The 25,598-nt window shown below is 36.1% G+C and overlaps 1 protein-coding gene and 1 long non-coding RNA gene across 2 annotated transcripts; both read left to right on the top strand.

Moving 5' to 3' along the window:
- The first annotated feature begins 1,945 nt into the window (after positions 1-1,945).
- Positions 1,946-5,152, top strand: LOC132621924 (receptor-like protein kinase FERONIA). The gene is made up of 2 exons (XM_060336401.1): positions 1,946-3,980; positions 4,278-5,152. The coding sequence occupies exons 1-2, from the start codon at positions 2,087-2,089 to the stop codon at positions 5,006-5,008; spliced, it is 2,625 nt and encodes an 874-aa protein (XP_060192384.1). The 5' UTR covers positions 1,946-2,086; the 3' UTR covers positions 5,009-5,152.
- A 17,203-nt stretch (positions 5,153-22,355) lies between these two features.
- LOC132622561 (uncharacterized) lies at positions 22,356-24,757 on the top strand. Its single transcript, XR_009575934.1, has 2 exons — positions 22,356-22,790; positions 24,357-24,757. It is a non-coding gene; the product is annotated as an uncharacterized LOC132622561 (long non-coding RNA).
- The last annotated feature ends 841 nt before the right edge of the window (positions 24,758-25,598 follow it).

The raw sequence follows: 25,598 nt of genomic DNA, 5'->3' as shown, positions 1-25,598 counted from the left end.
AAGGGGTAAAGGGCCTTATATAGGCATGGGAACTGTAGCGGTTACAGAAGGCGGCCAATCGGGTGGCGCTATGTGTCCCACAATTAATGAGACGTGATACGAGGCGACGTGTCATTCGGGACGAGACACGTGGCCGATGTCAGAGGGACGTGATATAATTGTTCCCGACAAAATCAAAAGATAAGAACGAGCTTATGAAACCACCAGTTTTGTGACTTGTCCACTTCCCGTTGCTCCGATAAAACTACGGTCCAGAAAGTGTGAGAACTATCTATATACGGTAAAAATTGGATATATGCAAGACCGGTGAGATCGGGGGCCGAGGATATGATCAAATGAGCACGAGTATGATCGGTCTTTTCTTCAAACTGGGGGGATTGCACCCGATGTGTCTAATCCGAGAAAAGAGAAGTAACTCTGTTGATCCGGTGTCTCCGGATCAAACTCAGCATTGTCGTTAGTCCGGTTTCTCCAAAGTCAAGTTCTCATGGCCGTTAGTCCGGTTTCTTCATGTCCGAAATGAACGTGGCTGTTGGTCCAGTTAACCAGTTGCAAAGCTGCCTTGCGTCATGACCGTTCTGTCATTTTGTACTGACAACCGTACGGGTGTCAGACCGTACGGCCCTACCTTATCCTTTTAGGGTTTTCTCTATTCTAAAAGGGCTTTGTATTGTATGTATGGCCCATAAGGCAAAACTATAAATAAAAAACTTTTCCCTACATTTAGGGGTTGACTTTTTGAGATCTAGAATATTGTAATAGAAATTTATATTGAAGCTCTCTCTCTCGCGGGGATTTTTAGTCCGAATCCACAATGTTCTTTGGCTCTGTTTATCCATTCAATACAATATATTATCATATATGCATATACATAAGTATTTTAGATTGACACATACTTATTCAAGGCATATATATATATTCTCACACATTATATCATACGAACCTATACATACTTCACATCAACTAAAAATAGGTTAAAATTTATCCACATATCTTATACCTCACTTACAAATTCAATTGTCACCTAATTTCGAGATAAACAGCTAGTGCTGAAAAGAACATTGATCATAAATAAAAATGAAAGGAGGAACAAGAGTTAAGATTATACAGCATGTCCACTACAATCCAAACGTGCAACTTGAGCATAGGCCAAATTAATTTTTGGTCCTAGTCATCATAGATGCGCAATATATTTGAGCTGTCATGCTGTACGAATAGACCTCCACGATGATTAAATGAAGAGAGAGAAAATGAGTGATTGGAGACTAGCTAGTACCTCTGTTCACAGGAAGCAAAACTATCGAAATAAAGATAAGAAAGAGGGTGATTAATGGCTTTTATGGACTTGAAAAATATCTACTTTGAGTTAGTTTGATTTTTGAAGAGCATATATTTCTAAGATTACCAACCAAACCTTAAATTAACCTCTTGTTTTGCAACAATTGATAAAGATTCTTTGAAGGGTAAATAGCAAAGGAAAGAAAACAAACACCAAAGACTAAACAAGGCTCTGGTTCATTCATTTAGGATGCATCTGCTGTTACAACAATAACAACATACCCACCGTAATTCCACAAGTAGGGTTTGGAGAGGGTCGGATATACGCAAGACCTTACCCCTATCTTTGTGGGACTTGTGGGGTAAAGAGGTTGTTTTCGATAGACTCTCGGTTCAAAAGAAGTGCATGATGCATTTGTTTTTACGGGGTGTTAAATATGTCATAACATTCGTGTGACTATAAAAGTACTTCTCACTAAAAGTAAAATTTAAATTTTTGAATTTAGTTATTTCTAAAAATAAAATATATTATTCCCTTTTAACAAATAATTATAAGAAAATAGTATCACGGAAGTGTGAATATTAGGCTATTTCGTTTTGTCCAAAACTTAAACAATAATGTAAAATAAAGGACCAGTGACTGAGGAGGCGGTCTCGGTCAACATTGCCTTTCAACCATAGAAAAATAAAAATTAGCAGAAATGACTTGAGAGTCAACCCTCAAGTCTTGGCAATTGTTCTGTATAATTGTTCGTTCTTCGAACAACTAATATCTGCATACCAAATACAGATTTTTCCATAAACCACCATGGTAACCATTGCTCTGATTTCCTTTCTACTCTTACATCTCATAACAGCCACTATTTCTGTCACGCCTTCACCGTATAATGCGACAGACTATTTCTTGCTCAACTGTGGCGCACCATCACCCGACGAATCCTATGGCCGTCACTGGAATACGGATACCCACTATCCAAATTTCTTACCTTCCAACTCTTCAACCATCTCCACACCAGCCATAGCTTCTGAACAAGACTCTGACAGAGTTCCTTATATGACTGCCCGTATTATAAAATCTCCCTTCATCTACACTTTTCCTGTCTCCCCTGGCCCCAAATTCCTCCGTCTCTATTTTTACCCTGCCAATTACCCTGGTTACAACAAATCAGAATCTTTTTTCTCCGTCACTGCTAATAATTTTACCCTCTTGAGTAACTTCAGCGCCTTCCTCACAGTCTCTGCAAGTACCGATTCTAGGAAAGTACTTCAAAAAGAATATGTCATCAATGTTGATGAAACTCAGATTCTCAGTATCACTTTTTCTCCTTCACCAAATTCTTATGCTTTTGTTAATGGGATTGAGATAGTTTCCATGCCAACTGATCTTTACATACGCGCAGACAGTCATGACATCAAATTGGTGGGCTATGCTAATCCTTATTACTTTAATAACAACACTGCTCTTGAAAATCTGTACAGGCTGAACGCGGGGGGCAATCAAGTTCCTAGCACAGTGGACACAGGGATGTATCGTGAATGGACTGGAGATGAGGATTTCGTCGTTGGATTAGGCTATCAAACTCCTCATTTTGGTGACTACGTCAATTACACTTCTAAAACCCCAGCTTATACTGCGCCAACCATAGTTTACACAACCTCCAGGACCATGGCAAATCGTAGTTCTAGTCTGGAGTGGATATTCCCTCTTGACTCTGGGTTCTCCTATCTTTTCAGACTTCATTTTTGTGAGATTCAGCAGGAAATTAAGGAAGAGAACCAGCGGGTTTTCGACATATCCATTCGAAACCAAACGGCAGATCAACAAGTTGATATAATTCAACGGAGTGGCGGATGGAGAGTCCCGACGTACAAAGACTACGTGATGTATGTGAGCGACCCAGATGGCCGACGAAGCAAGCAAAATATGTCGCTTGAATTGAAACCTAACATGGAAACAAAGGCTATGTATGCAAACGCCATCTTAAATGGCTTAGAGATTTTCAAATTGAGTGATCCAAATGGAAGTCTGTCCGTGCCAAATCCTGAACCGCCCTTAGCAGTTCCAACTAATTCACCCCCAGACAACAAAAAGAAAAAATCATGGCATATCGTTGCTTTTATCATTGCAGGTGTGATTAGCGGAATTGTTATGTTTTCAATTCTATGTTTCTTCATTCTCCGTCGAAGGAAAAGCAGTGTAAAAGATTCCGAAAGCGTTACGAAGTCATCGTGGGTCCCTTTATCAACAACATCAGAGTCCACACAAAGGACTGCCGGCTCAGTCTCATCATCACTACCATCCGATCTGTGCCGACACTTTTTACTGGAGGAGATAAAAACTGCAACAGGTAATTTTGATGACAATTTTCTGATTGGCCATGGAGGTTTCGGCAATGTGTACAAAGGGTACATAGACAACGGTGCAACCGTGGTTGCAGTCAAGAGATTGAATCCTTCATCAAAGCAAGGAGTCCGCGAGTTCGAAACAGAGATTCACATGCTATCAAAGCTAAGGCATTTGCATCTGGTATCCTTAATTGGTTATTGTGATGATAACAGTGAAATGATCTTGGTGTATGACTACATGGCTCATGGAACTCTTCGTGATCACTTGTACAAAACTGATAATGTTCCACTTCCATGGAGGAAACGTCTTGAGATCTGCATTGGCGCAGCAAAAGGATTGTATTATCTCCATACAGGTATATGGTTAATCTCACTCTTAGTCACTAAACTTTATAAGCTATAACACTAAATTTGTAAAGATATTTTTTTAATCATATTGAAGTCACCTTGATGAGTTGGTTTCATCGTTAATAGCACGTAAAGTCAGTGACTTTGTTGTTATAATTTGTAAATGTCACTTCAATTTGACAAAAGTTGTCTTGTGACATTGTTATTATAAATGGTATATTTAGCGACTTCTGTTATAATGATAATTATGAATTTATTGTTATCTATAGTAGAAAAAATTCATGATCGTTAAATTAATTTCACAGGCACAAAGCATACGATTATTCATCGAGATGTCAAGTCAACCAACATTTTATTGGACGAGAAATGGGTTGCTAAGGTGTCAGATTTTGGATTATCCAAAATCGGTCCACTTGGTGGGATAGAAAATACCCATGTTAGCACTGCCGTGAAAGGAAGTTTTGGGTACGTTGATCCTGAATACTACAAGCGACAACAATTAACAGAAAAATCTGATGTGTATTCTTTTGGAGTGGTGTTATTCGAAGTGTTGTGCGGTAGGCCAGCAATAATTCCTAACATGCCAAAAGGGCAAGTGAATTTGGCTGATTGGGCTTGTAGGTGCTGTAAAAAGGGAAATCTTGAGCAGATAATTGATCCAAGTTTGGAAGGACAAATAGCCCCAGAGTGCTTGAACAAGTTTGCAGAAGTAGCATATAGTTGCTTGAGGGATCAAGGAGTCCAAAGGCCATCAATGGGTGATGTTGTATGGAGTTTAGAATTTGCATTAAAGCTTCAAGACGCGGCAAATAATAGAGGTCACGAAGTGGAAGGCAACAGTTACCCGACTAGCCCGTCTTTCCCCTTGATTCTGAATGGTCATACCAATATATCTACAGATGAAGGAGAGACGTTTTCATGTTCATATGGAGTTGGAGGAAAATCGACAAGCAGTGGTACATCCATGACCAGTAGTGATGACAAATTGAAGAGCGACACTATTTTCTCTGAGATCATGAATCCATCGGGTAGATGAGATTGTTACAACTAGTATGATAAGTTACATATATATTAGCTCTTCTATGTTCTCTTTTTTCCTTTTTTGAATTTATGTCTTTATTAATGTCGATGAATTGTATCAGATATTCAGAAGTATATAGCTTAAAAAAAAGATTTAGTACCTTTTTCTAGGTAGACTAATAAAGTTCCGTTATTGCATGAACGACTATCTAGTGTCGAGATAAAAATTTAGGTGGTTAGGAGAATTTAATTCGGAAGTATCTAATTAGAGGATATAACATACTGCCCTCCGGAAAAGATTTTTAAGCAGAAGAAAACAAATCACACCAAGAAAAAGAAAGAAGATGAAAACGAATGAGAGACAAGAAAAGGTTGCTATTGCATGGCCAGTTGCTTACTTTTCTTCCTATTTCACTTGCTTCTTAACAGTGCAAAAACAAAAAGACTTGACTAGCTAGCAGTCTTGATAATAAAACAAATTAAATAAAGGGATGAAATTATTAATTACTGTACAAGCAAATTTCTTTTCCTACCTGAAATTCGGAATTCTTATTCGATGTGTTGTTACTCGTATGCTATAATACAAATATGAATATGGAGGGATCCACAACCTTTTCCACAAAATTATCAAAAGAAAAAACTAATATCCTAAGAGATAAACATACACCTCATATCATTGGATAATAAACATGCAAAAGCAGATATTTTTCCTCATTTTTCTGTTAGTGTTGAAAAGTCAGGTCAAATTTTAAAAGTTAACTAAGAATCTTCCAAATTCCAAAGAAAATAACCCAAAGCCTTTCATTTCACGTATGTCTATACTCTAGATGGCCTACAGCTCCTTAGGAATTATTGAGCGGAACATAACAAAAGACTATGAAAATGAAAATGAAAGGCAGCATAGTTTTATTAGGATCAAAGAAGTTGTTTGCATGGCCTACAAGAAAAGATAGACACCCCAATTAACAAGTTTTCCTCACCTTTTTTATTTCTTTGTTTTCTTCTTCTTTTTGCATTTTCCTGGATACATATATGGTCCCAATTCTTAGTGCAATAATTCCCAATCTTTGCACCTAATTTCTCTGTCCTCCTTTGACGAGGTCAACTCTTGGATCATTGATTTTTCAGTCCTCCAATCAGTTAACCATTTAATTGAGGTAGTTGAATAGCATATCACTACAACTAGGAATTGGTTGCCACAGTAATTTACTTGCTTCATGATGACATCTTCCTTGTGTTGTAAATATGGTATCTCAAAAAGAATGTCTAAGTTCATTCCATTAAGAGAATATTAATGGGGGTCATTGATATGCTAATCATTTAATCTTCCAACGGTTGTCTCCATTTTGTAACAGACTCTTGTCATTCACTTTTTTTTATGGTCATTAAACTTTGCTCTTTATTAGCCTATTTATGATCATTATTTTATTCTTATAAACGTTGGCCATCTCAGATTTTTGTGTAGATGACTTGTGTTACCTATATATATTCTAGTCCTTTTCCTTGGGAGAAACACAAAAAGATAAAAAAAAATCACATATTATAGTGTGCTGGATTTATTTCTTGTAAAATCTTTGTTAGCTTCTTGCTCCTAGTTTTGTACTAGAAGGACTTGTTGAATCTTGGGGGATACAACCATACCGGGTGAAATATCTTTAAGGACAGTGTCTTAATTGACATGCCTCAAGCTTTCAAGAATTTCCTGCAAGGTTCGTGATCAAGTATTTTTCGACAAGGTTCGTGATCAAGTATTAATAGTTTCCTACAAGTTTTCGTGATCAAGTATTTTCCGTAAGAATTCCAACAATCTTAAGGATATTTACACTATAATTTTACGGAGAATTAATTTGACGATGTCCAAGTCACTGTTCTAATTCCATCGAAAGGTATAGAGATTTTTCACTCATTCTTTTCAAAGACGGTAAAAGTATGTGATAAAACTTCTGAACATATGTTATTGTCAAATAATGTGTTCAGTATGGGACGTTAATTCAAGTATTGATACTTTTCCTTATCATGCATTATTTTTGGTATTACATTATGAACAAATAACAAAAGTTGGAGCATACAAGTAACAAGTATGGAGATATAATTACCATTATGATGATCAGTGATATTATAAGTGGTGCAAAAATGTTCATTTGAACTATTTTTGAAAATGATGTCCTCCGTGTTTAGGCAAATAGTGCAGTCCACTGAAAGTTTAATTTTTTGTTGACTTAGATTAATTGTTACTGTATTTTTTGAGTGCCAACTTATGTTTGTATCAATCGGCTGCTTCAGTTAATGCATAAGAATTTTTCAATGAATTGTAATGAAGTCTTTTCTGCGAGTGGATTCGTAATGAGTGAGAAAATTCTTAAAGACCCTTTTGAGGATTTATTTGATTTATTGGACGATCTCTTTTTGGTATGAATTTATGTTGTTGTAGTATTATTTTAGGTAGCTCCTAATAAGTTTCAGATCATTCGAGTATTTGTGAATAATTTACATTTGAGGTGTTAAGTTGAAAGTGGATGCATATATTTTAATATGCAGCTATTGTGGTGAAATTCTTGAAAAGATATTCTGAGTGTGGCAAACTAAGCCATCATACACCTCAATGTAGTAGAAGATTCAAAGAAATGATAATCCCGCTAAGCGAAAATAAATTTGAGCAAGCGGATGATATAATTATTGTGGTCATTTCTCAAGTGAATCTTGTGATTAATGTGAGACATTGGGCGTTAGATGATTTGGTGCTACTAAGCATCTTTGTGCTATCAAATAAATTTGTGGTTTAGACCCTAGTTGAAGAAGAAGAAGAATTTATTTATGTTGGTGATTCAAGAACTTGAGTAGTCCTTGGAAAGGAAAAGTTCTTCTTAAACTCATATTTGGAAAGAAAAAAAAAATGAAGTGAAGGTTTTATTTGAGTATGATAAGGTTGCATAAATAATAATCTTATGAGCAATGAGTTTGCAATCATGGTGCATCTGTGTGTGCTTATAATATTAAAAAATAATAATGTGTTATAAATATCCCAAATAGTGGATATCCATTAAGTTATAAATATCCCAAAATATTCCAAAATATCTCAAAATATCCCATGTCCTGTTGCTCCTATAAATAGGATGCACAGATGCAATGTTGAAAGAGTAGAAGTAATATAATCTGATATCTCTCTACATATTCTCTCTACATATTTCTTCTGTGTATTTACTTCATAGTTTTATTTTATAACACGTTATCAGCACGAGACTCTGTTATCTCGAGCAAATACTTCAAAACCTCGAAGGTATTGATTTCTTCGTTTTCCTTTACTAATGGCAAATCTTACTAAATGTGAATTTGTAGCCTTAGATATATCCGGTAATAGCTATATGTCTTGGATTCTTGATGCCGAGATTCACCTTAATGCGATGGGTCTGGAAGACACCATCAAAGATAAAAATGAGGCATCAAACCAAAACCGTGCTAAGGCAATGATATTCCTCCGCCGTCATCTTGATGAGAATTTGAAAATGGAATATCTCACGGTTAAAGATCCTCTTACGCTGTGGAATGATCTGAAAGATAGATTTGATCACCTGAAGATGGTCATACTTCCACAAGCACGTTTTGATTGGCTCCATTTAAGGTTCCAAGACTTTAAATCTGTTAAGGCATATAATTCTGCAATGTTTAAAATTATTTCTCAATTGAAATTATGTGGTGAAAATATTACTGATAATGATATGCTAGAGAAAACATTCTCCACTTTTCCTGCCTCGAGTATGCTCCTGCAGCAGCAATACCGAGAGATGAAGTTCAAGAAATATGCTGATCTAATCTCACATCTTCTAGTGGCTGAACAACATAATGAATTACTGATGAAAAATCATGAAAGCCGACCCACTGGTACTGCCCCATTCCCTGAAGTGAATGAGGCAAATTTTCGCCATTCTAGGCGTGGAAGAGGTCGTGGCCCCAGTCGTGGTCATGGTCGTGGTCGAGGAAGGAATTTTAATCATGATTCTCGTTTTGCACCATATAATACCCTTCACCAGCAGCAGTGTAAAAGGAAGGATGAAAAGCATGAAGTTGTGCAAAAGAAAAATTCAGAAAATAATTGCTTCCGATGTGGAGGAAAAGGGCACTGGTCTCGTACCTGTCGTACGCCAAAGCACCTTGTTGAGCTATATCAATCCTCCCTCAAAAAGGCAGAAAAGGATGCCGAAGCAAATTTTATTTCTGAAGATAATGTTGAGCCCATGCATCTAGATGTGGCGGATTTCTTTGAACTCCCTGAAGGGAAAATAGATCATCTAATCAGTGATGGATCTGTATTAACTTAGATATTTCATACATGTCATTTGTATTAGCTAATGTGGTTATGTTTCCATAGTAATATATGAAATAAAGTGTGTGTAATACTTTGTCTAATCATAATATCTACTTCGATGTTTACTTTGCCTATTCTTTCGTTTTGAAGAATATATGGAAAATCCTCAAATATTATTTGGATCAATGACCAATCATGAAGATATTTGTGTGATTGATAGTGGAACAACGCATGCTATATTCAAAGATGATAAATACTTTTCTCACTTGCGTAGAAAAAGGGGAAATATTAATACAATTTCTGGCAATTCGAAATTAATTGAAGGCTCCGGAAGAGCTACTATATTTCTACCTAAGGGGACGAAACTTGTTATAGAAGATGCATTATTCTCTTCTAGATCCCCAAGAAACTTGTTGAGTTTCAAAGATATTCGCCGTAATGGGTATCACGTTGAGACATTAAATGAAACAAATGATGAATATCTTATCATTACAAAGAATATCTCCGGCCAGAAATATGTTTTGGAGAAATTACCAACTTTATCTTCTGGCCTGTACTATGCAGAAATTAGTACAATGGAAGCACACTCAATCGTAAACCAGAAGTTTAACGATTCAGGAACTTTTGTGCTTTGGCATGACCGAATGGGTCATCCTGGATCAATAATGATGAGACGAATTATTGAAAATTCAAAAGGGCATCCACTTAAGAACCTGAAGATTCTTGAAAGTAGTGAATTTTCATGTGTCGCTTGTCATCAGGAAAAATTGATAACCAGGCCATCACCAATGAAAGTTGACATTGAATCCCCTGCTTTTCTAGATCGTATACATGGGGATATATGTGGACCTATTCACCCATCTTGTGGGTCATTCAGATATTTTATGGTTCTAATAGATGCGTCTTCGAGATGGTCTCATGTGTGCCTCATATCGTCTCGCAACCTGGCGTTTGCAAAATTATTGGCACAAATAATACGCTTAAGGGCACACTTCCTAGATTATCCTATAAAGGCTATACGTCTTGATAATGCTGGAGAATTTACATCCCAAGCTTTTGATGATTATTGTTTATCAGTTGCGATAAAGGTTGAACATCCTGTAGCACATGTTCATACCCAAAATGGCCTTGCTGAATCATTTATTAAGCATGTGCAATTGATAGCAAGACCATTACTTATGAATACACGGTTGCCTACAACCGTCTGGGGTCATGCTATTTTACATGCAGCATCTCTTGTTCGTCTTAGACCGACTCATTATAATAAATACTCCCCGTCCCAATTAGTATTTGGTCATGAACCAAATATTGCTCATCTCCGAATCTTTGGTTGTGCTGTATATGTGCCTGTAGCACCACCACAACGCACTAAGATGGGCCCCCAAATAAGGTTAGGAATATATGTTGGGTTTGAATCACCCTCCATTATTAGCTATCTTGAGCCATTGACGGGAGATTTATTCACTGCCCGATTTGCAAATTGTCAATTTGATGAAACAAATTTTCCACAATTAGGGGGAGAGAGAAAAGAAATCAAAAGAGAAATTGCGTGGAGAGTTCCATCACTATCTCATTTTGATCCACGTACCCCTATATGTGAGCAGGAGATCCAGAAGATCATCCACTTACAGAAAATAGCAAATCAAATGCCAGACGGATTTACTGATTTGAAAAGAATAACTAAGTCGCATATCCCTGCAGAGAATGTGCCTATTCGAATTGATGTTCCAAAGGGACAATCTACTAGTGTCATAGCCTCTGAATCTCATCCACGCCTGAAGCGTGGTAGGCCATTGGGCTCTAAGGATAAAAATCCAAGAAAAAGAAATACAAACAATGATCAGAATGACACTATGAAAGGATCTCATGAAAAGATTCAAGATCTGATTAATTCTGATATTCCTGAAGAAATCAGCAAACCCGAGACTTCAGTGAGTGAAGAACTATATCGTTCGAAAATTGTGGTGAATAGTGTTTTTGCATATAATGTTGCACTAAATATTATAAAAGGCAATGAGGATCAGGAACCTCAATCTGTCGGAGAATGTCGACGAAGATATGATTGGCCAAAATGGCAAGAAGCAATTCAATCAGAATTGAATTCACTTGCTAAACGTGAGGTTTTTGGACCTGTAGTCCAAACGCCTAATGGTGTAAAACCAGTTGGTCATAAATGGGTCTTTGTACGGAAAAGAAATGAGAGAAATGAAATTGTGCGATACAAAGCACGCCTTGTTGCACAAGGATTCTCTCAAAGACCCGGCGTCGACTATGAAGAAACATATTCACCAGTTATGGATGCTATAACATTTCGATACCTCATGGGTTTAGCTGTATATGAAACCCTTGAAATACATCTTATGGATGTGGTTACAGCTTATCTTTATGGTTCACTTGATAATGAAATTTATATGAAAATTCCTGAAGGATATAAAATGCCTGAAGCATTTGGTTTAAAGTCTCGGGAAATGTATTCAATCAGATTACAAAGATCATTATATGGTTTAAAACAATCAGGGCGTATGTGGTATAATCGCCTAAGTGAGTACTTGATAAATGAAGGATATATAAATGATGCCATTTGTCCATGTGTTTTTATTAAGAAAACAAAATCAGGATTCATTATACTTGCTGTTTATGTTGATGACATAAACCTCATTGGAACTCCAGAAGAGCTCCAAAAGGCGATTGAATATTTGAAGAAAGAATTTGAGATGAAAGATCTCGGAAAGACAAAACTCTGTCTTGGTCTGCAAATTGAACATTTCGCAAAAGGGATCTTTATCCATCAATCTGCCTATACTGAGAAAGTTTTAAATCGGTTTTACATGGACAATTCGCATCCTTTAAGCACTCCTATGGTTGTTCGCTCACTTGAAGTGAGCAAAGATCCGTTCCGACCTCAGGAAGAAAACGAAGAGTTACTTGGTCCTGAAGTACCATATCTTAGTGCAATAGGTGCACTTATGTATCTTGCTAATGCTACAAGACCTGACATAGCATTTTCTGTTAATTTGCTAGCAAGATATAGCTCTTCTCCTACACGGAGGCATTGGAATGGGATTAAGCATATATTGCGATATCTGAAGGGAACTAGCGATATGGGTCTGTTTTATACTAACAAAGGTAGTACAGATCTTGTTGGTTATGCAGATGCAGGTTATTTATCTGATCCACATAAAGCTCGATCTCAAACGGGCTATCTGTTTACATGCGGAGGTACTGCTATATCATGGCGATCGACCAAGCAGTCCATTGTTGCTACTTTTTCAAATCATGCTGAAATAATCGCTATTCATGAAGCAAGTAGAGAATGTGTGTGGTTGAGATCAGTGATACATTTCATCAGAGAAAGATGTGGCTTGAAGTGTGATACAAAAATACCAACAATATTATATGAAGATAATGCTGCATGCATAGCTCAATTAAAAGGAGGTTTCATAAAAGGAGATAGAACAAAGCACATTTCACCAAAGTTATTTTTCACACATGATCTCCAGAAGAATGGTGATATTGATGTGCAACAAATCCGTTTAAGTGACAATCCTGTAGATTTGTTCACTAAATCTTTGCCAACTTCAACTCTTGAGAAGATGATATTCAAGATTGGAATGCGAAGACTCCGACATCTGAATCTTGGTCTTCGTCAGGGGGAGTGAAATACGTGTTGTACTCTTTTTCCCTTAACCAAGTTTTGTCCCATTGGGTTTTCTTGGTAAGGTTTTTAATGAGGCAGCTCTCAAAGCGTATTTCTAGATATGTGCACTCTTTTTCCTTCATTAGGACTTTTTCCCACAGGGTTTTTTTTTAATAAGGTTTTAACGAGGTACATCATCTATTAATGGACATCCAAGGGGGAGTGTTATAAATATCCCAAATAGTGGATATCCATTAAGTTATAAATATCCCAAAATATCCCAAAATATCCCATGTCCTGTTGCTCCTATAAATAGGATGCACAGATGCAATGTTGAAAGAGTAGAAGTAATATAATCTGATATCTCTCTACATATTTCTTCTGTGTATTTACTGCATAGTTTTATTTTATAACATAATGTTATAAATGCTAGTATATGTACTTATTTCCCCCCCCCCCCCCCCCCCCCACTTATTGTGTCATATTAACTGTACATATTCTACTTCTTTAAGAGATCTCTTAGTAAGATTTACTCATATCATTTTTGATAAAAATGCTACTTTCTTAAATATTAGTTGATAATGACATAATGTTATTATTAATTGAATACTATTAGCTTGTTATCTATAAGATGAGTCTTATGAGAAATTGATTATTCTTATTATGAGTTATGAAAAATATTATTCTCTTATCTTAAAATTTTGAAAATGTGGGGTTAGGGTGTCGTACGAGAGTTAGCTTGAGAGAATTTAATTTAAAAATAGATAATATTTTACTTGGTCTGATTATTCAAAATGTTTTTGAAAATAAAGTTTTGGAAAGAAGCTATTGATGATGAGATCAATTCTATTTTTGAAATAATATTTGACCATGAATCATTGTATTAAATGGATTTTCCATTGTATTAGAGAGATACAATGGTGATACCTGGATTTTTTATTCAGATGAGACAAAGTCCACTAGAAATTATGTGTTCACCTTTTGTGGGGGTGAAATAACATATAAATCAGCCAAACAAAGCATAATGACTATATAGATTGATATTTGAATTGAGGCTTTGGAGTTGGTTGGTTACGAGGCTGAGTGGTTAAGAAACTACGTAGCACTTATTTATATTGGAACAAAGTCAATATTGTTTGTGTCAACATAATATGATAAAGCAGCTGCTAAAAGATGAAACTATGAATTATGTGATGTCTGAGGTGAATTTGACCGATTCACAAGACTAAAAGAAACATCGAGGGGAATGAGACTTTGGTCAATTTGAGAAGATTAACAATGATGGTGACCCAACCTATGTGATTAGAAATCCCATGAATTAGGTTCATATGGGTAATAACTAGTCATTAGTTGATCAAAAGTGCACTATAAAATTATGTTTCTTCCTATGGTGTGTGAATATAGTGCAAATCTGCAAGGCAAAGTAAGGTTGAGCTATAAACTCTTAATTCATTACCATATCCTTTATAGGTGGTGTATTACTCTGCAGAATACACTTGATGGGTGGACCTATATGAGTGTGGAGTGGTGCCGCTCCTATGAAATTGTGACGGATTTCTAGAGCACTCATGAATACCGGGACATGCGCATGGCCTCACTACAACAAATGTGATTTTTAGCTACGAAATTACTAGCTACGACACGAAATTTGTCACCAATTGTCGATTTTTCATGACGAAAAATATATTTCGTCTTTAAATACATGAGGCACATACTTTTAGTGACTAAATACAAAAAGTCGTAGCAAAGTTTTGTCCACTAAAATTTCCCCCCAAATAATGAGTTGGCGCCATTTATTCAGTACTATTAGCCACAAATTTAAATTTGTCAATGACACATTATTTTGTCATTAATGATGTACCTAATTCGTGACGAATCATTTTTTGCCCTAAAATTAGTTAAATTATGGACACGAAAAACTTTCTACAATAGTGACGAAATAGTATTTGTAGTTAATCGTTGTAAACTTTAGCCACAAAATTTTATATTTAATTGTGACCTTCATTTTTGTCACTAATTGTTGAAACAATTAGTGACGATTGTATTATTGTCTCTATTTAACCTACAATTTAGTCACAACTAAATTTTGTCACAGAAAATACAATTTTCAAGCGGTTACGACTTAAATTTCGTAGTTAATTAGTGAAATTATTGGCTACGAAAAACACTCGTAGTTATAAATTAAAAGATCATCAATGATAGACATTTCTTTGATATTATAAAATAAAAAGTAGAGTTTTATCTGTCAATAAACATGCAACACACAAGCGGATTTTTCCATTGGATAGGGTCTATATTGGCAAATGTTGGACAATTAGGCCGAATTTTGAACCCGGCAATTGTAGCCAAAGTCTATTTAATTCGCAGCCCAAAATATTTCAATCATAGCAATTAGTTGACAGAATTGTCAATTTGTTTTAAATTAAAATCAATTTCTTGCACAATTAAACCAAATTCAAATATAATTTTGAAAATTGACCAAATTGGAGTAAAATTGAGATTAAATCATGTAGTAAATAAATTATTTAATATAGCTTTTTCAACTAAACAAAGATAAAAATAAATACAGTAAACAGATTAAATCTATAGTAATTAATAAGCCGTAAATAGTTATAAATTAGTAATTTTAAATATATATGTAATTAGACAATTCTTTTTTGAACTGATTTGTAATTTCTAAAACCTCAAATACATTTTGCACTTTAGGAAACAATACAACAACAACAACAACAACATACCCAGTGAATCCCACAACGTGGGTACTTTAGGAAACAATATGTAATTAATTTACATAAATAAAATTAATACTGATATTATATACATAATATTTCCCAAAGAAGGAGGAGCACTTGGTAACCTTCCGTAGTTCAGTGGCTAAGACCCAAATTGACTTTTTACTCCTTAGGAAGGACGATAAAGGTCTGTGCAAAGACTGTAAGGTCATTCCGAGCGACTATCTTACAACCCGACATAAGCTCTTGGTGATGGATCTAGGGATCAAGATGCCGAGGAAGAAGAGGGTCGTGGATGACCGACCTAGGATCAGATGGGGGAGTTTGACCACGACTAGTGCCGTGGAGATGGGAGAGAAATTGAAGGTTATGGGCGCCTGGGATAGCAGTGGGGATGCGACAAGTATGTGGGATAGGACGGCTAGTTGCATTAGGGCGGTAGCAAGGGAAGTGTTGGGGGTCTCGACAGGTAGTCGTGGCCAGCATCGAGGGGACTGGTGGTGGAATGGAGAAGTTCAAGGGAAGGTGGAAGCAAAGAAGGTGGCGTATGCGAAGTTGATAGAAAGCAAGGATGAGGTGGAGCAGTGGACGAATAGGGAACTTTATAAGATGGCGAGGAAGGAGGCGAAGTTGGCGGTTTCGACGGCAAAAACGGCAGCTTTTGAACGCCTTTATGCTGAACTAGAAGAGAAAGGAGGGGATCAAAAATTGTTCAAGCTAGCCAAGGCGAGGGAGAGAAAGGCACGTGATGTGGTTCAAGTGAAGTGCATCAAGGACGAGCATGGCAAAGTATTGGTAGAAGAGACTCTCATTAGACGGAGATGGCAGTCATACTTCTCCAAACTCTTAAATGAAGAAGGGGACAGAGACATTGTGTTGGGAGATCTAGAACATAGTGGAAGGCGTCAAGATTTTGGGTATTGCAGGAGTTTTAAGGTTGAGGAGGTTAAGGGTGTTGTTCGTAGGATGCGCAGGGGAAGAGCGACCGGACCTGACGAGATTCCTGGGGAATTTTGGAAGAGTGCGGGCCCGACAGGTTTGGAGTGGCTGACTAGGTTGTTTAATGTCATCTTTAAGACGGCAATGATGCCTGAAGAATGGAGGTCGAGTGTAATGGTCCCTCTATACAAGAACAAGGGAGATATCCAGAGTTGCAACAACTATAGAGGTATCAAGCTACTAAGCCATACTATGAAAGTGTGGGAAAGGGTGGTGGAGATGAGGGTGAGGAAAGGCGTGTCTATTTCAGAGAATCAGTTCGGATTCATGCCGGGACGCTCAACTACAGAAGCCATCCATCGTGTGAGGAGACTGGTGGAGTAGTATAGGGAGAGGAAAAGGGACTTACACATGGTATTCATTGACCTAGAAAAGGCTTACGACAAAGTCCCAAGAGAAATCCTATGGAGATGCTTGGAGGCTAAAGGTGTACCTGTGGCGTACATTAGGGTGATCAAGGACATGTATGAGGGAGCCAAAACCAGGGTAAGGACAGTAGGAGGAGACTCAGAGCACTTTCCAGTTGTGATGGGGTTGCATCAAGGATCAGCTCTTAGTCCGTTCTTATTTGCCTTGGTGATGGATGAATTGACGCGGCAAATTCAAGGTGAGGTGCCATGGTGTATGCTTTTCGCGGATGACATAGTCCTGATCGATGAGACTCGTAGCGGAGTTAACGCTAAGCTGGAGGATTGGAGACAAACTCTGGAGTCTAAAGGGTTTAAGCTGAGTAGGACCAAGACAGAGTACTTAGAGTGTAAGTTTAGTGAAGCACCTCAGGAGGCCGGCTTGGAAGTGAGGCTTGGTACCCAAGTCATCCAGAAGAAAAGTAGTTTCAAGTATCTTGGGTCTATTATGCAAGGCAGCGGGGAGATTGACGATGATGTCACACATCGTATTGGGGCAGGGTGGATGAAATGGAGGCTTGCTTCCGGAGTGCTATGTGACAAGAAGGTGCCACCACAACTTAAGGGAAAGTTCTACAAAGCGGTGGTTAGACCGACTATGTTGTATGGGGCGGAGTGTTGGCCAGTTAAGGTTTCTCACGTTCAAAAGATGAAAGTTGCTGAGATGAGAATGTTGAGATGGATGTGTGGCCACACCAGGAGTGACAGGATTAGGAATGAGGATATTCGGGACAAGGTGGGAGTGGCCTCGGTGGAAGACAAGATGCGAGAAGCGAGATTGAGATGGTTTGGGCATGTGAAGAGGAGAGACACGGATGCCCCAGTGCGGAGGTGTGAGAGGTTGGCCATGGATGGTTTCAGACGAGGTAGGGGTAGGCCAAAGAAGTATTGGGGAGAGGTAATTAGACACGACATGGCGCAGTTACAGCTTACCGAGGACATGACCTTAGATAGGAGGGTTTGGAGGACCCATATTAGGGTAGAAGGCTAGTAGATAGTCTCATTACCCTGCCTTATTAATAGTCGCATTATCGTAGTATAATTTCTTGTGCTCTAATTTATGCTATTATGCTATTATCTGTTATTTCCTGTGCTTTGATTATTCTATGTTATCTGTGTCGCTTGCGTTACTTCATTTCCATATCGCTTTGAATCTCTTAGCCGTATCTGACCTCTTTTTATGTTTTTATTGAGTCGAGGGTCTCTCGGAAACAGCCATCCTACCTTGGTAGGAGTAAGGTCTGCGTACACTCTACCCTCCCCAGACCCCACGTTGTGGGATTTCACTGGGTTGTTGTTGTTATTATATACATAATATTATTAGAGTATTTTGCAGTGTGAAATGGAAAAATAGCACAAAAATAATATGAAATAATATTTTGCACTTTTATAATACTAATAATAAAGAGATATTTCGACTCCGTTTAAAATTCACGAAACTTAATAATTAACTTAAAAAGTGGAGCGTCAAAATTGGATGTCAACACATATATGCATGATTAATTTTATGTTCAATTAAAAAAATTGAATTTTTCTTACGTTATATAGATCTTTTATATGTTATAATTTCTACTTCATATCACAAAAAATCATTTTAAAATATATATATTCAGTACAATTTTCGTAATGATTAGCGCACTGGACATGTCTAATGACCAGTTATATTAAAATGGTGACAGTAAATCTATCGCTAATCCATTACAATCTATAATATATTTATTATATGAAAAGTTTTACAATATTTTTTTTGTGTTGTAGCTCTATCGCATAATTTTGCATTATTATTGTTTTTCAAATAATTTGGCCATGATTCTGCCACTGTATTGGTAAGAATTACTGTGAGAAACAATTTATCTCAATCATTTTTTATTTCATTTATTTGAAGCTTGCAATTGTAGCAAATTCTATTTGATTCTTACCCAAAATTATTTCAATAATAGCCGTTAGTTGGCAAAATAGTCAATTTGTTTTAAGTTAAAATCAATTTCTTGCACAACAAATTCAAATATAATTTTAAAAATTGACCAAATTGGAGTAAAATTGAGATTGAACTATATATCGATTTAATTAATCAAACTTCTTGGACTAAACAAAGATAAACATAAATACCATAAATATACTAAATATAAAATAATAAGCCATAAATAGTTATAAGTTAGTAATTTCAAATATGTATGTAACTAGAAAATTCTTTATTTTGAAATGATTTGTAATTCTCAAAACATCAAATACATTTTTAACTTTAGGAAATAATATGTAATTAATTTGCATAAACAAAGTTAATACTCATATTATATAAAAAATGTATAAAAAAAATTAATCTACATAAACAAAATTAATATGTAATTAATTTACATAAACAAAATTAATACTCAAATTATATAAAAAAATGTACATAAGATTATATGTAAGGTATTTTGTCAGATGAAATGGTAAAATAACACCAAAATAACATGAACATGTTTTTGACTTTATAATAATAATAAAAAAAAAAAAAAAAAATTCTACTCCATTTAAAATTCATGGGGCTTAACAAATTAACTTAAAATGTGGAGAGCTGGATGTCAACACATATATGTGTAATTGATTTTATGTTCAATAAAATATTTTGAAAAATATTTTATTCATTTTTTGTAATGATTGGCGCACTGCACATCTCTAATGACCGACCAGTTATACTAAATTTGAGATAGTAAATCTATCACTAATCCATTGCAGTATATATTTATTATATGAAAAGTTTTTACGATGGGTTTTTTGTCGTAGCTCTAGTACATAATTTTGCATCAGTATTATTTTTCAAATAATTTGGCCATGATTTTGTCGCTATATCAGTAAGAATAACTGCGAGACATAATTTATCTCAATCATTTTCGATTTCATTTATTTGAACCCTGCAAATGTATTAAAAATCTATTTAACTCGTAGTCAAAATTATTTCGATCACAGCCATTAGTTGCCATAATAGTCAATTTGGTTGAAATTAAATTCAATTTCTTGCACAATTAAATCAAATTAAAATATAATTTTAAAAATTGACCAAATTGGAGTATGATATGCCATGAAATTACGGGATATTTGATGATAATTCCTTAAGCTTTTGTGACTCTTCAAGCACTTTTGGTGTTACTTTTTGTGTATTTAAGTTGTTTTGTAGGATAAGATGCCCGGAGAGCATAACGGAGCAAAATGGAGCAAAAATAGTTGAAATGCGGCACATGCTAGCAGCACATGCGAGTAGCATGTTGTGCATGCGAGCAACACTTGTTGCAGCATGTGCTGACAGAGATATAATCAATTTAAGATAGTTGGTGCAGCACCTGCGACACCACATGCGAGTAGCATGTTGTGCCTGCGAGCAGCACTTGCTGCAGGATGTGCTGCACCACAGCTGCTGTTGACACCCAATTTTGTCCCTCCTTTATTTAATTTTATTCACTCGGGCGTCTAAATTTACTGACAAGCTAAATACTTTATTTTCACTATACTATTATTTGCGCTACTTCTATTTTTAACATTACGAGCATTACTTTATCACTACTTCGGAGACGCATCATCAAGTCCCCGAAGACAACCGGAGACATAGCATCAAATCCCCGAAAACAACCGGAGACATAGCATCAAGTCCCCGAAGATAACCGGAGACACATCATCAAATCTCTGAAGACAACAAGAGATATCATCAAGTCCCCGAAGACAACCGGAGGCACATCATCAAGTCCCTGAAGACAACCAGAGACATCGCATGGCTATACGGCCTCACTTGCATAAGCCAAACGGCTATACACTTACCTTACTCCTTACTTCATTTCTTTATTTCATCATCTACTTTACCTACTTTAATGAATTTACCTTAAATTTCGCAGATATCATTTATCATCGAGTCCCGGAAGACAGCCGGAGGCCCTATCACTATCATCTTCAACTGCAACTAGAGACCTTACTACATCCTCGGCATATACATCACACATTCATTCAAGTCCCTGCAGACAACCAGAGACAACATTGGCCACACGGCTTCATCTTCATTCCCGCACTCATATTTACTATCCTTTACACTCTTTATAATTTCAACTTTATTACTAATTTTGACATGAATTTCAGTTTTGGCAGAAAATACATCCTGCAGAGACGCAACACAACGTGGAACTTTATCTTACGCAGTGAACTGGGGCAAACATGCTAAAGAGGAATATCAGACTCACAAGCAAAGGTCACGGATCTACTCTCGAACTCGATTCCGCCTACGTCCACAAACATGTGCTACGTAGGTTATCCAAAAATTTCTTTCATATTCACCGTTAAAACTTTACTCAATCAACTCTTGTCGCAATCTCGTATCCTTTTCTACATCCCCAGCATCTCCATAACTTAACACTGGGGCATCTTTGAAGAATTTACATCGTGCCTAGTAGAGTCCTACCTAAAGGTGTTGCGCGCCACATTTATAATTAGGAGGCTACAAGCATATGTTCCATTCTTAAACGTTCTCGTCACCCGTCTACAACTCCCGCAAGTTTATGAATCCACAAAACTTTCGAACTACACATGGCCTGATTCTCGTGCAACCCGAGATATGTAGGCAACTCGAAACTGAGATTCGGCCGTCATAATATTTTCCACCAATTCTCCTAACCCTTATTTTCTCAAATTCATGTTTGTCGGTCGGAACAAAATTGGCTACTACGTCAACTTCTTCGCCCGAAGACTCTTACATCTTCTCCGGTCGAAGAGGGGCATCTGTTGACACCCAATTTTGTCCCTCCTTTATTTAATTTTATTCACTCGGGCGTCTAAATTTACTGACAAGCTAAATACTTTATTTTCACTATACTATTATTTGCGCTACTTCTATTTTCAACATTACGAGCATTACTTTATCATATATTTTAAATGTTCGTCATCGTTTCATTTTTTCCGGTTTGGAATTGTTAAATTAGTTACAAGACAACACTTTGTAAAATCTTTATTTTTCTACATATTAATTATTAATTGTCTTTACATAGTATATGTTGTACTAGTTATTAAATTAGAAGCCCAAAGATGATTAATATAGAGGAGGTATTTCAGTCAAATAAACAACCCACATTTTAATACCCAACCCACATTGTATCATCCCACGTTTAATTCAAACGACCAGCCCATTACCCCTAAATTTTCGGACCAATTGAGCCCACTATCATTCCAATTCGTCCAGCCCACATTTCACTAAACTGACCCAGCCCATTTTCGTTTTCTTCATCACCACCAAAACATACCCTAAATCCCTAACCCTCTCATTCATTTTCTCCTCTTCTTTCTCCTTCATCTCGCAGCCGCCTCCCTCTTCTCCCTCCTTCGTCTCTCTTTCATCTTCATCTTTCTCCTCACGTTCTCCCCACACCTGCTCCACTTACCCCTGTCCCCCACGCTTCTATCGCCTTTGTTCCCCACGCCGCTCCTCTCTCATACGCTCCTCTCTCTCCTCACTCTATAAAGGTACAAGAATTATTCAGTTGAAGGGAGGCTTTTGAGATTTTGGGATTATTCAGTATTTTGGAAGGACACAACTATCTTCCACGCTCGATTTTTCCTTTTCCGGTGAACTTTAGCCGCGACCAATAATTACTCTATTTTCATTTTTGTTTTTGAAACTTTAGTTACTTTAATCGGGTTCAGTTTCGTTCGAGTTCAAGCATAAATCCGAGACCTCGACGCCCCGTTCACTGCATCCGAGAAGGGTGAGTGTTATTCATCCCTTGCCTCTCTTTCTGATTCAGTCTAGAATTTTGTTGTATGCTCACAATGTTGTTTCCCATCCTCATTTTAGTTCTATCTGTTATTTCCGTGTATCTTTAGTCATGCGAATAGTTCAGTTTAATTTTTTATGTTGAGTCTTGTTGAATCCTGTAGTTGGTGTATGAAGTATGAAATTGTTTGTTTATCGTTTTACGAAGTCGTTGAGGATATGATATGTGTTCTGGTGTTGCCCATTTGTGGATGTTCATGAATAACCTTCTCGGTATAAAGTTCAAGCTCTCCCTGTTTTATTTTTTTGGAAACTAAGATATTCAAGTGCAGATATTAAACAGTTGTGTTTTAGATTTATTTTGAAGAATAAATAACTTCCCCTTTCATTTTCGTGTTCTGTTTTCATTTGGGATATGTTGTTAAAATCTCCACATCTGTTTTGCTTGCAGTCGATTATTAATCTATCGGGATGTCTTTTAATGGTTAGCCTTCACTTAGTTAAGTTTTTTTTTAATGAATTGTCATTTGATCAGTCTTAGAGGATATGAGTCATTAGTTTGGTAATTCTCCTTTTATTGCTAGTGCTTTTCATTTTCTAGTTCTGTCCATTTATGCTTACTTAGTTTAATTTAGTATTAGCTTTTTCTTGTGTGTGAGACCTGAACCAATATTAGTTTGTTAGTTCGGTTCATGCTTTGCTTGGTTTAATTGGGTAAGATGCTTATTTTCTGTTTGCGGAGCATGATCGAGTATTCATTTCTAGTTTGTCATAAAAGCATAGAGTTTTTTTTTTAGTTCATGTTTAGAACTTGTTGCCGTAGCTAAATAAACAAGGACTGTTATAAAAAAAAATATCAGTTTTCTTATGTGAAGGCTTAGTAATATTTTCTGATTTAATCGGATAAAATGATTTACCAAAGGATGATAACAGGTCAAGACTTTGTTTACTCACTGCTCTAGTAATACATCTGGGCTGAATACTTTCCTTTTCGAGTTCAACTGAGCAAACTTCGATTTAGTTTTGTTAGAAGAAGTGTCATTCTCATATCAAAGCTATTTATTTCCTTCTATTATAAGTCCAAAACTACACCTGTTCTCTTGATAAATATATGCCTAGCATCTTGTCTTGAAAGTGTCTATATACATTAAGATTAATTTCCTTCATTCGGGTTGGGCTGTGTGATTGATTAAAAGCATCTCAAGTAAAACAACATGCAAGGTTTATTTAGTTAGTGTAATAAGTTGTGTGTGTTGAAGCTCAAACAAAGAGGATTTAAACAATTTTGACCCATGTGTATGTTGTTTGAAATGAATAATGGTCTGATCTTCTAGGAATAAGCCGTGTCTGATTCCAATACTAATTCCAGGAATTAGTTTGTTTTGTCTCAAGTTATAGATTTTTAATATAGTGCTTCAGTTAAAGTTGATTCCAGTATTCCGTTAAAATTAATCCATGACCTTTGTGCTTATTTAAAATGTGCATTTTCTTTAAAATTTAGATTATCCTCTTGTAAATCCTCATTGTACTAATTCTTTTTCTTTCATTTTTATGCAAGACATCTCGCATACGAGTCCAAGCGACTCGTCACCTCCTTCCGCACTTGGCGTTGGGCTAAAAGCCCAACACAACTTCTCTGGAATCAGTCCCATACAGTAGCAAATAATTTGCAGTAATATATAAAGAAATCTGCTGGGTCGAAGCCCAACAGTCAGCAGATCGCCGCAGTCCAAGAAAGTGGGCTGAGCCCAGTTATATTATATCTACTCCTCCATTTTTATTTTTTGTGTGCATTTAATGTGTATTGTATTGGCTAACATTTTTTTGTTTGTTAATTTAGGTATACCTTAGTGACATTAAGGGGTTTAGTTTAGTAATGGGTAGTTGACTCCACAAATTACATTCACTTCTATTTATGTTATAAACTATTTATGGTATTTATAGCATTTATTCGAGTAATTGATTTTTAAATAGCATGCCTACATATTTTTGGGTTAAAAGAATCATTTTTCATTCTTAGGAATTTCAAAACGTCACTAATACACGAAATATGAATCCGGTCATATTTTATAAACATTTTCAAGATTTACCCAATTATACATGTTTTTAGCCGAAATTGGTTAAATAAAGAGTGATAAAAAGATAAAAAGAAACTTATGGCCTTTTTATCATATTTAAGAATATAAGTCTAGGTATTCTTATGCCTTCATATTCATATAACATCATTTTATCTAAAGATCACATTTGTCAAATCATCTTTTAAAAGGCTATTATTCATAGGTAAATTACCCTACTTTCTACAAATCTTATTTTTCGAATAACATTATTATATTTCTCATTTAAGGCCTTAGCAATATTTTTGAGTCTCATTTAACATTTAGAAACTCTTTACGCAAATTATTATGTTTTCAACAAGTATTATTTTAAACAACACTATTACACTTTCATTTAAACTTTAACAACATTTATAAGTTGTATTTCAAAATAGCATTAAAAGTACTCTTTTATACAAATTATTATTTTCCATAAGTTCTATTTTAAATAGCATTCTCACACGGTTATCTACAACTTTAGTCATATTTACAAAGCTAGTTCCTTTCCTATAATACTATATTTACACTTAGCCTAACTAATCATAAGTCCGGTCGGTTAACCATTGTTAATGGGTCTTAAAGGGTGCCTAATACCTTCCCTTTTGACTAATTGAACCCTTACCTAGAATCTTAAGTTTCGCAGACCTTAAACACAACTAACTTTAGAAAATAACTTTAATAAATTTTAGGTGTCCTTATTCACCATA

Source organism: Lycium barbarum, chromosome 12, assembly GCF_019175385.1.
Source record: "Lycium barbarum isolate Lr01 chromosome 12, ASM1917538v2, whole genome shotgun sequence".
Taxonomy (NCBI): Eukaryota; Viridiplantae; Streptophyta; class Magnoliopsida; order Solanales; family Solanaceae; genus Lycium; species Lycium barbarum.
The sequence above is the reverse complement of the archived record's forward strand: the minus strand, read 5'-3'. Positions and strand labels throughout refer to the sequence as shown.

What these genes read in the sequence shown, in the direction of transcription:
- LOC132621924 (XM_060336401.1), top strand. Translation starts at nt 2,087, where the DNA reads ATGGTAACCATTGCTCTGATTTCCTTTCTACTCTTACATCTCATAACA. An exon ending in ATTGTATTATCTCCATACAG is followed by an intron (nt 3,981 to 4,277) that starts GTATATGGTTAA and finishes TTAATTTCACAG; the next exon opens with GCACAAAGCATACGATTATT.